The sequence below is a fragment of the Vulpes vulpes genome, chromosome 8 (assembly GCF_048418805.1).
Source record: "Vulpes vulpes isolate BD-2025 chromosome 8, VulVul3, whole genome shotgun sequence".
NCBI classification, from domain to species: domain Eukaryota; kingdom Metazoa; phylum Chordata; class Mammalia; order Carnivora; family Canidae; genus Vulpes; species Vulpes vulpes.
Genome location: NC_132787.1, coordinates 60,527,038 through 60,539,060, shown reverse-complemented (window position 1 = coordinate 60,539,060; position 12,023 = coordinate 60,527,038). Strand labels below are relative to the sequence as shown.

Sequence of the window (12,023 nt, the reverse complement as noted above, 5' to 3'; positions counted from 1 at the left end):
AAAATCTGGGATCCCTGGGTGGCGCAGCGGTTTAGCGCCTGCCTTTGGCCCAGGGCGCGATCCTGGTGACCCGGGATCGAGTCCCACGTCGGGCTCCCGGTGCATGGGCCTCCTTCTCCCTCTGCCTCTCTCTCTCTCTCTGTGTGTGACTATCATAAATAAATAAAAATAAATAAATAAATAAATAATCTTTAAAAAAACCAGCATTAAAAAAAACAATTAACTTATTAAAATAACTAAAAAATGAATGAATGAATAAATTCTTTAAAAAATAAAGATAAAATAAAAATTAAAAATAAAAATTAATTTGAGGTAAGTTTATCACTTATGACTAGAAGAATCCTGAATAATCTCAAAAACTTTTTCTGAGGTTTTCATAAAGAACAAAACCAAAATCCAAAACAGCTGTCACAAAATCATTTGCCCCAAAACATGTTACTATCAGTCTAGTGACCAGTAACTTGACACATAACTGTATCATATTTAATGACAGAAGGGGCACTACAATTTAGTTTCATTATTCCAAGGGATATATGAGATTCCTATTAAAGTCACACTTTTTATCTTCATAGCTGTCTGTCTTAAAAAAGCAAAAGTCTGAAGAACTGAAGAGCCAATACTGAGGAAACCAACATATCTAGCTTGTTTATCTCCCACTTAAGGTTTATTCTTTTTTTTTTTCAAGATTTATTTACTATAGAGAATGTGCATGTGTGAGCGAGCAAGCAGGGAAAGGAGGTTGGGGGAGTAGGGTGGGGGAAGGATCCCAAGCAGACTCCACCCTGAGCCGGCTGGCTGGGCTCAATCTCACAACCTGAGCCAAAACCAAGGGCCAGATGTTTAACTGAATGAACCATCCAGATGCCCCTAAGGTTTATTCTTAAAATAGGCTCTAAACCAGGAGATTTAGACCTGAAATTTAATTTGGTGTTTGGTTTGGGGTGGCTTTTCGTTATTTATCCTTTAGGCAAGTGGGGCATATAGAAGAAGGAAATTATATCTACTATAAAATAAACCACTGCAAAGAAGGCAAGCCAGCAAGAAATGAACCTATGATATTAAAAGTCTACCTACTGGGATTAAATTAGGAGAGCATCAGAAGAAAAGATCATACTTATTTCTCTCCTTTTGGAAAAAGATTAAATATACTTTATAAAATACTTCAAACAGGCAATAGCTTTCTAAAAATATTTTTCTCTATAGTACCACAGTAAAGGTATTAAAGTCATATCTGAACATTAACTAATTTTGTAAATTTGCTACCTATAAAAAAGAAAAACTTGTTCTTACTGTTGACGTAACTGGCGGCAGCTCTCAATATGAGTAGATGTATTTTGATGCTGAATCCAATCCTATTGTGAAAGGACAAAAGTGATGAAATTAGAATATTCCTCATACTGACTAATGAAATTAGGCTTTTAAAAATGACACAGAATACTTTTTTCAAAAATTAACAAATCTAGTTATAAATAACATTTGACTACTCAATGATATTTCACAAAAATAAAATGCCTCCAAACAAAGCCACTTAATAGCAGACCACATTGATGCCATTTTGAAATATTTTAGTATAAAACACATTTTAAAAATCATACCCATGGATACTCATTTCGAAATCAAATATATATTTAAACTTGGAAAAAATAAAAGCACTGACCAAAAATAATTCATCTTACATGTAAAAATACTCCAGAATACCAAAAACTCTATAAATAATTATAAACAGTATCTGAAATGGCATCTTCAACATATAGTATCAATGATTTATATCTCTAAATTCAAGCTAATAACATCAACAACAAAAAATCCTACCTCTTAGGCCAGTACCATTCCAAACAAGGTACCCACTATATTAACAAAGGATAAGATTAGTAAAAATATGATAAACTGCTGATTAAATCTAATTTACTTTCAGGACTTAAGGGAAAGTAACACTATTTCAAAGACAATATCCCTACATGTAGAGCTTTACAGTGAACAAAATTCCTTTTTAATACATTTCTTCATTTACAAATCTGCCCTAAAATTACATTCTGTACCCATAAATAGCTCCTGGAAGATATTATCTGATTAGAAGTTTTAAAAAAGACAACACAGTTTTCAAAGACTCAATCCCCCAAGTGAAACAGTTAAAAGCAATGTGTATTTTTATTACTCAATGTTGTATTGTTTTTCAGCATTTGGATAGGAAAAGAAATTACTCAACAGTTCTGTTTTAAAATGTTCCTTGAGGAAAATATTATTCATCTCCATTTCAAAAACATTTTAGTATGTCATTGCTACAAACTAGAAGTCTCCAGTTAAAACCACAGCTGACACTGATCTTGGAATCTGCCTTGTCAAGAACTATCCGAAGACAAACGCATGCTATTTGCAATACTCAGCAACAGGTTATGAAAAACCCTGAACTATTTCATTAAGTCGTGGAGCTGATTGTGGATTGCAAAAAAGAAATGTCTGCATATCCCGCTCAATGCTACAAATAGAGTGCTAGCAGAGTTTGGAAGTTAAGAGTCTCTAGTACTGCTGAACCCATGCCTTTGACATTAACTGGACATTGTTTACATCAAAGAGACACACTGCCAAGTAGTGGGTTGGGCATGATTTATTTAGATCATAAAGTGTTTCCTGTGAATAAGTTGCCATCATTTAAAAATCCAGTGATTTTACCCCCAAATCCAGACTTCCAGTTTTTCTTGAAGAAATAATACTGGACATATATTCTATATAGCAACTATCAACTGATGTTGATAGCATACTCTCCAATCCTACACATACATTCATACACATACACACACACATCCTGTGCTGTTTAACAGGCCCACTTCACTGACTGATATCACTTGCTTAAGCTCAGTAAATATACCTTTGCCACCCCAATTTCTAGACTCTCTAATAACAGTATCCAGATGAGGTAATAAGGGTCCAAAAGCAGTACTGCCTCTCCTGAGAGAAAAAGTGATAATTACTAGGCAGGAAGCTTCAAGGACTGTAGACTTGAGCCCAGAATCAAACTGTGAAAATACCTACCCACGTAAGAGTTCACTCTATCCTCCAAATACCTCAAAAATCTTTTACGTTAATTAGTATTTTCTCAAACTGAATTATTTCAGTGAGAAAGATAGCTTCTAAACTGAGAACAGGGATGCCTGGGTGGCTCAGTGGTTGAGTATCTGCCTTTAGCTCAGGTCATGATCCCGGGGTCCTGGGATGGAGTCCCACACAGGGTTCCCTGCTGGGAGCCTGCTTCTCCCTCTGTGTCTCTGCCTCTTTGTGTGTCTATCATGAATAAATAAATAAAATCTTTAAAAATAAATAGTGAACAGAGAAAAAGACCTAACTTCTAAACCAAGCACAGCTCCTCGTATGACGTCTAAATCTCAATTTAGAAAAGAAATCCATTTCACATTCTACTGTTGCCTTTTTCAGACTATAGTTTTAAAGATTCAGCGGTGGGGAACATATGCATCAAATGTCACTTAGTAAGAAAAAACTCTGCAATCAGTAATTTACATTTATTGGCTACAGTATTTACAAGATCATATATATGCACATTTACAAGGCAGCAAGATGTATCACACAGAAACGAGAGGTAGTTTGTAACATCTAAGTCCATGTTCACAAATCTCTATCATGTGGTCATCTAGTAGTGAAAAATTTATTAGTCAGATCCATCATGCTGTTCTGTTTAAAAAAAAAAAAAAGGTGTTTTATGTTTTAAATGGCAATCTCTGTGAACTCTAATGATTTTGTAAGTTTTACTTTTATCATATTAACCTAGACTTTCATCATCTTACACCTGAGGTAACTAGGGAAGCCTCGTATTTGGTGTCTGCTGTTATCACTTCTCATTCCTATTCACCTTGCTCACATCTGCCAGATTTATCCCCCTAAAATACACTTTGAACATGTCACTTCACATATCAAGAACTTTAATTAGCTTCCTAACGCATCTCACCTCAAGTCTAAACTCTAAGCTAAGCTTTCAAAGGCCCTTGGTACTTATTGTTATTGCTGACACCTGAAATGTCATCCCTCCCATACGTATATCTGAAACCTACTTATTATTCAAGACCCATATTTAACCTTCTCCATGAAGTTTTCCCTCCCAGATCCTTCCAGTTCAGAATCAATGCAGTTAGTCACTGTCACTCAATCTTATCAACTAGTGCCTTTTGAGGTCAGAAAGTATATTTATACTTTTTTTTTTTAATTTTTGCTTTCTCCTTTTATAGTATCTATATGAGATGATGGATGTTAACTACACTTATTATAAAAAATATAGAACATATCATGAATTCTCATGTCATCTTTGCACATGGGCCATGCTAATTTCTTCTGTACCATTCAATTTTAGTGTAAGTGCTGCCAAAGTGAGTATTATTTATACTTCTTTTGAATTACATGCTGCTAAATACATAACAGGTATTGATAAATTGATAATGCTGGTCTGAATGGATATAAGCCTGAAGATAGAAATATTAAATTTCTCTCCCCTACAGCAGAGCCAAACAAGTGCAATCACCACACCATCTGATGCCCTCTAATTCTGTAAATTCCTTAGGTGTGTAATTTTTCTCTTCAATGAGACTGTTTAAACTGCTTAAGACCAATGTCTTCATTTTATATAGCTCTTATTTCTGCCCAGCGTCTAATTGAGCCATCTATGAAACTGGTAATCAGTAAATACTCATTGAATAAACATACATGTTTTTCATTCCACAAAATAAAAACCTTAAGTTCTTTAAGATACCTATCGGGCAGCCCTGGTGGCTCAGCGGTTTAGCGCCACCTTCGGTCCAGGGTGTGATCCCCACATCAGGTTCCCTGCATGGAGCCTGCTCCTCCCTCTGCCTGTGTCTCTGCCTCTCTCTCTCTCTCTGTCTCTCATGAATAAATAAATATTTTTAAAAAAAATACCTTTCTTGGATTTATCATGACTAGTTAAAAGTTCAAATGGAATACAGAGAGCCTATTACTCAATTCAGAATTTAGGCCAGCACTACTTAGAGACTATTTAACTAAGTGCAATGAATTATTCTGAGATTTTTCAAGACTTGGCTATCTCCCCTGATAGCAAAGGCAACTATTATTTTATTAGAACTCAGCAAATCTGGCTAAAATGAAAAAGAATGCTGCTTTCCTTTGCTGGAGTTAACAAAAGCATCAGCTTAAATCTGGAGAGTGGGTAATACATAGACAATAAAAGGGCAGCACTGGAAGGAGAAAAAAGAAAATTAACACCTATAGGTTTTTAAGCCTATTCAAAGTATACAACCAATAACAGGGCCTTGAATTGAAACTTATTTCCATGGGAAATACATTCCTTCCTGATTATTTATAACATAAATCTACAAATCACATTAGTGAACAGAAGAAACACTGGTTTCCAAACATATGTAAGTAAATAAAACATACTGGGAAATTCCTACACAAATCCACCAACAGTTACAGTTGACCCTTGAACAATAATACAGGTTTGAAGTGCACGGGTCCATTTATACACAGATTTTTACAGTACACATAAACGTATTTTCTCATCATTTTCTTAACATCTTTTCTCTAAATTACTTTATTGTAAAAATACAGTACACAATATTAACATACAAAACGTATTAACCAACTAGTTAATGTTGTCGCTAAGGCTTCCAGTCAACAGGCTATTAGTAGTTTTTAGGGAGTCAAGTTGGATTTTCAGCTGTGCAGGAGCTGGCACCCCCAAACCCCAACCTGTTCAAGAGTCAACTGTACTATCAGAGTATATTCTACATTGCTCTTCAGCACCTCTATAAAATACTTTCTTCTAATTATACTGACCATAGAGGTACCTAAGGCCTTTTTAAATTTTTTCTCTAAATTTCTACCATGTTACACCGTGAGCCAACAGCTAGGCCCAAAATAATTACTCTTGACTCAATTTTGCTATGGATTAAGTTATTTAGGCTGCTCCTTCTCATGAAACACTAAAAATCCTAGTCTAGCTAGAGTCAGAAAGTATTTGAATCAACATTAACTGTCCTTTAGCCCAAGACGGGTAGATACATGCAAGGCTACAACATACTATTTCTTAAAAGCGTGCAGTACAAATATTTTATTCCAACTTTTTATATTTTTATAACAGATTCTATTTAGATAAAGTTGACTCGTGATATTGTTTTATTAAGTCCACAGTTTATGTTATGTAAGTTTTATGTTGCATGAATTTTCTGCAAGAACTAATTGAAAGTTCAAAGTACATGGACAAACTATGTGGTGTGCCCAGTCACAGGAATACAGAAAGCCTAACAATTCAGTATTTAGGCCAGGGCTACTTCGATTATAACTAAGTGGTGATGTTGCAATCAATCACAAATAATTTCTGCCATTTCCTCAAGACCTAGTTAACATCAGCACAATATGAAAATTTAGAGGAAATTTGGGCGCTGATTATCATTATACAGTGATCTTTAAAAACACTCACCTTCAAATGACTACATTCTACGTTACACAGAGAACACAAATGTGGAAATATTCTTGGAGATGCTGCATAATAATCATTCATCATAGAGGGAGTTGGAAGTCTCTTCATCTTCTGGGCATCAGCATGTGAAAACTTTGGTAACCAAGATGCTTTCACAATCCCAAAGGGTGACTGAATGGGAATATCAGCCTCTGACTGGTAATTCTTTTTACTTCCTCCTGATCCATGTACACTGGATGAGTTAATCACAGGTTCATGTGGGATCCGTTCTTGCTGGCTTACAGCTGAAATTAATTCTGATGAAAAAGGTTGCTGGTTCATAGACGGAGGAATAAGAGATTGACTCATTGTCTGGTTAACTGTTTGGCTAATGGATTGACTGACAGATTTTACAGGTTCAAGGACTGACTGTCCTCCTGAAATGTGTAAGCCTGACATCTTAGTTCCACTCTCAACTGGGAAAAAGGACTGATTATTAGAGGACTCACTGGGGAAGTCCATCTGTCGAAACACATCTTCAACAGGAAACATAGAATTACATATCACATTTGGAGTGGGAACAGATGCAGAAATATTCTGCTGTGACCGAAATTCATTCTTGACCTCATCTGTTGGAATTTCAGGATCATAAATACGTACTTCAAGTGGATCTTCTGTGTAGCCATATTTGCTTGCATGCCCATAATCAATCACATTACTGGAAACTGCCTCATTACCAAGTGTTTCTTTATTTCTGCTCTGTGAAGGTAAATTAGGTAATCGGCGCCCCATTTTTCGCATTCTTATATCCCTCAAAATTAATGGCATATTTTCAGGAGTTAGCTGCTCATCAGGATAGCGACTAAGTTCTTCTAAGTCTTCATTAGATAATCCAAAACTTGCTAAGATACTTGAGGCACTCTCTTTTGTATAGCGGCTCTGCACTTGAGGACTCTGCTCTGTAACCTGTGTTATAGAACTCTGTTTCACTCCCACTGATGCAGATATATGAGGCTCATCATCCCACCGGCTACCATGAGGCTTCCCCTTCTTTTGTTGTGCTTCATGAAAATCCAATTTTTCTTTGGTCAATCTTGGATCAGTTCGGTGTTGAGTTACCTGAACATTCATTCTCTGTGGTCCCATGTTCTGGTAAGATTCATGGCCAGCAAATCTGTGTGGAATTCCACGGGCTCTCCCTGCTGGGTAAAATCTTGGAAGACCCATGGATCCAGGCCTCATAAATGGTCCTGGAGGCCGCATCCCAGAAGGGTTAGGTGCTCGTGGCCTCTGAAGTGGAAAGTTTCCTCGTGGATTAAACCTGGGTCTCGACATGGCTATTTTCAAGAAAGCCTGATTTAATAAAGTATAAGGTGGTGTTGAACTATGTGAGGCAACGGCATTCAGCTGCTGAAGCGCCAACTGAGTCTTAATCTGAGCAAAGTGCAAAGGAGATGGGCCCAACAGAAGTGGGTTTGCAATGCCCAGGTTCAAGGAATTCACAAGTGGTGCGAAATTTTCCAAGAATAACACAAAGCTGAAAGTTAAAACACAAATATTAGATCATTTTAACTCAAACTACTTTATGAAGTGGGTTCTACAGCCAGTGTAAAACATTTTGAAATAAAGCCATGAAATCATCCTCCATTTCATATACTTTTAGAGTGTTTACAAGAATTGTTAACTTTCCCAAAAAATGTTCTCTTCTTTTCTTCCCCGAATCCAGAACACAAACCCCAAACCTCAAGCCAGAGTTCATGTAACATAGTGTTGCACTGGGTGCTGTCCTAGGTGCTGAGCGGTAATTACAACTCCTTTAAAATAATCTTGAAAAACATTGGGGATTTATTTCATATTTCATGCTTTGTTACTGGAAAAAAGATGAAGGCATTAAAATACTATGAAATACACATACACTTAATATGTATGTTATGTACAAATCATGAAAACAAAAACTGTAAGCCTAAAATTTTACAAGACCCATCTCTCCAACAAGTTTTCCTTGGAATCACCTCTCACAAATTCCATATAGCAATTAGACTACACTTAAGTTTCTGTTGTTAAATAAACATTTCTTTTATGATGAAATTTACAAACAACCTGACTAGTCTGACAAAAGAGAGTGTGCAGTAGCATGGAATTGATTATAATATACAACATAATACACAGTACAACCACCAGTCGCCTTTCTCTTAGATTTTCTCCACAGTGTGACTATAGGCAAACATACATCGATAATAATAATAACTAAGTTTATTTATACTGTTCATGTGCCAGTGACTCTTCCAAGCGCTTTGCATGGATTAATTCATTTAATTCTCACAACAACCCCTTGAAATATGTAAGTTGTAGGACAAGAACACTAAGGCTCAGAGAACTCGCACAGACAATAAACGATTGGACCAAGATTTGCACTCAAGGTAATTTAGCACCAGAATGCATGCTCTTAACCACTAACTGATGTGAGCAAGAATATCTTGCAATTCCCAGACACTGTTATTAAAGTGGTTGCTGTCCAGCCATCAGAACACAGCACAACTCATTCCAACCTAAGTCTCAGAAAAATAGTACTTCAGCACCAAGGTCAGCAGCCATGAAAACTTGACTTCCCTCTCCCAGTTTTAAAAAACAACAAGAACCCCTGTGTCCGTTGTTCACAAGGTCCCTACTTTTATACCTGATAGAAATGCAAGATGGGAAATACAAGGTCTTGAGGCACCTACACCTACTATGAAAATCCACACTATAGATCATACTTGATGATTATCACTTTCTGGGTCAAGCTACAACTTCATAGCTCCACTAAATCCTTCTTTAATGTATACGTTAATAAAATGTTAATTTGGCTGAGAAATGGGCTTTATCTAGTTAACACACTCCCTTCCAGCCATCTCTTCCAGTCAAAACAAACAAAATAATTTTGTCGCAGACCTGACTTACTTGATTTTTACTCAACGGTCAGCCTCCATTAAACATTTCTCATCCACCAAGACCCAGTGAGTCTTTCAGCAAACTTTCTTATTTGTTGCTTGTATCACTGGGGACTCATACCTTTCATTATGCTTTTGTGTTCCTATCTGTGTTTTATTTAAAAAAAAAAAAACTGTCAATTAAAAGCATGTGTTTATTGTTGTCTTATCTTCCAAGCATAAATTTTACTCCTACCTAAAACACCATCAAATATTTGTTAAGCTATCTGAAGGATCCAAAGTCACTATAGATTGTCAAATCAGAATGAAACACAATAGTACTACAAAAATCTTAAGCTTCTAATTCAAAAGATACAAACTGCAGACACAAGTTTAGTAAACAATGAAATGATGCAGTCATATGAAAATGTGTCTGTTTTCTACAAAATAAAAATATTTCCAAGAACAACTTTGTCTTACCTAAGCAGTTTGGCATCTAGTAATTCAAACTCTTTCAGCACCATTTTCCTTAACTGGTGAAGACTGTTCCCACAACTTTAAGAACACAAACTATCTCAAATATTGTTTCTCCTCCGTAAGGAAATCAAAAAGGAAGAGATTTCAGTCATCTAACTACTGCATGGAATTGTGAATAAGTATCATTTAGAGGCATCTATGTCTTAAGTTCTTTAAAGGCCAAAAACTTATCTATGTATTTCCTAATGTGTCCAGCACAGCCTTACAGTGATGTACGAATCAGAATTTAAGAGAGCAGCCCTTCACAAACTGTATCCTGCAGAAATTAGTACCCTGTGAAATTGTAGGTCTTCCATAAACAAGTTCCCTGGTCAAGAAAGTTTGAAATGCATGCACTAGCTACCCTTTTCAGAAAGACATGATGCCTACTGTATATTAAAAGCTCTAAAAAAAAAAAAAAAAAAAAAAAAAAAGCTCTGTGATGCCCTGTTATCAAAAGTTTTTTTTTTCATTTTGTGCTTCCTAAACTTGAGTTGTCTTCATACATATACCTAGAGACGATTGGAATATTTAGTTATTGGTAAAGCACAAACAATGAACAATTAGAACAGTTAACTTGTGACTTACAGTGTACAACCAGTGTCCTGAACCCCTCCTTCCTCTATTCCCCTTAAGCTTATAGTTGCTGTAGTACAAGGTGGTGGGTGAGGGAGAGGGGTGCAGTCCTCAGGGAGGGACTAAAGAGCAGGGGAAGTGGAGTTCCACCCTTGGAGAGAAAGCTACTTACTAATCACCGCAGAATTATTTTCATGTTTCAACAACTGCCATATCTGTATCAGTGTTGTAGTTATGAGTATCACTCCTGAAAGATTCAATATTCACACAACAGTGTGGAATATAAATGACAAGAATCAAAAGGCCTTTTCCTGAATTTAAATTTCAGTTCTAAGTAGAAGTTTGGCTTGTTTGCCCCTTTTTTTGGATCCTTACACACACATACACACACACACAATGTCCTATATGGTTAGTCCCAATGTGAAACCTAATATAATGAGGACACAGTAATAAGTTAACAGCAGCCCTCGCTTTCCCAAAGAGATTGTTCTCCCTTCTCTCTTGGTAAGACAAGTTAGGGGCTTGTTTAGTCATAGTTATTTATTAAGCATTCTAATTCCAGGACCTGCTGCTAGCTAGAGGTAAGAAAGTTTCTCTCCTGATACACATATCCTGGAAAATACATCATTATAAGCAAATGTCACTCTTTCAATAGGTCTCTTCAACTAAATTCCTAAGAACAAGTTTAATCCTCCTGAACTTTAAACCAGTATTTCTAATTTTTATCCCAAGACTCATTCTGAATTTCAAACCTAGTCTATAGTGTATTTTAACTTTACATTGCATTTAGTAACACTTTCAGACACTGATCCACTAACGTAAAACCATCAAACACCTTCTTATGCTATTATCAGATATAATCCTGGTAGAAGTTTCTCACAAGTAGTTAATCAAAACAACATCATTAAAAAAGGAATTATGATAAATTACTATACATGTAGTTCAGCTGTCTCCAGTTCTATCTATTCCCACTATAATGATGTGAATGTTAAATCAGAAGCATGAAACACAATGTTGAGCATTGGTAAGAACTTACATGGACCATTTTAAAAATATAATAAAAAGTCTGCCTACAATCCATATGCCAAATAACAGATCTTCAATGGTTAAAGAAATGTTAAGTAACCTTGTGTTTTCTTTGTAAATGAAATTTAAGGAGTACAGTCCTATTTCATTTGCATAACCTTTTTATAAGCATCATTTAGGAAAGTTATCATTTAATCTTCTCTCCTAAAACTATCGTTCACATTACTGCAAACAAAATGTTCTGACTAAAAAGATGCTTGTATTTACAGTTCAAGCTTTCTATTTACAAAGTATTATAAACTTCCCTTTTGCAATTATATAATTTTCAACCCTTATTTCTTCAACTCTAAGGCAAGTCCCACCAATCAGCATCCTCTTCTTTGTTGCTTAACTTTTCCCCTTTGTTTAAACTTCAGTCCTACCAATGATGCCTCAGAGTACAATTACTCAATGCAAATGATAACCACTAAATGAAGCACAGGAATTTATTACCTTCTCAACAGATTCGGAAGAATAGAATGCCATAATCAACTATTAGATCTTTCAAGATATCTAAA

The 12,023-nt window shown here is 35.8% G+C and overlaps 1 protein-coding gene and 1 non-coding gene across 51 annotated transcripts in view; both read right to left on the bottom strand.

Moving 5' to 3' along the window:
• The window catches only part of ZNF638 (zinc finger protein 638), a 140,840-nt gene that overhangs the window by 57,981 nt on the left and 70,836 nt on the right, over positions 1-12,023 (bottom strand). For all 50 annotated transcript variants that reach the window (XR_012003081.1, XR_012003086.1, XR_012003080.1 and 47 more), the window contains exons 2-3: positions 6,461-7,976; positions 1,291-1,352 (exon numbers count right to left, since the gene is read on the bottom strand). Coding sequence is in view for 43 of the 50 variants with exons in the window: in XM_072766849.1 (XP_072622950.1) it covers positions 1,291-1,352; positions 6,461-7,976 (1,578 nt within the window). In the remaining 7 variants the exon portion in view is untranslated. The remainder of the gene's footprint in view (positions 1-1,290; positions 1,353-6,460; positions 7,977-12,023) is intronic.
• Positions 4,276-4,381, bottom strand: LOC112916908 (U6 spliceosomal RNA). The gene has a single exon (XR_003234368.1). It is a non-coding gene; the product is annotated as a U6 spliceosomal RNA (small nuclear RNA).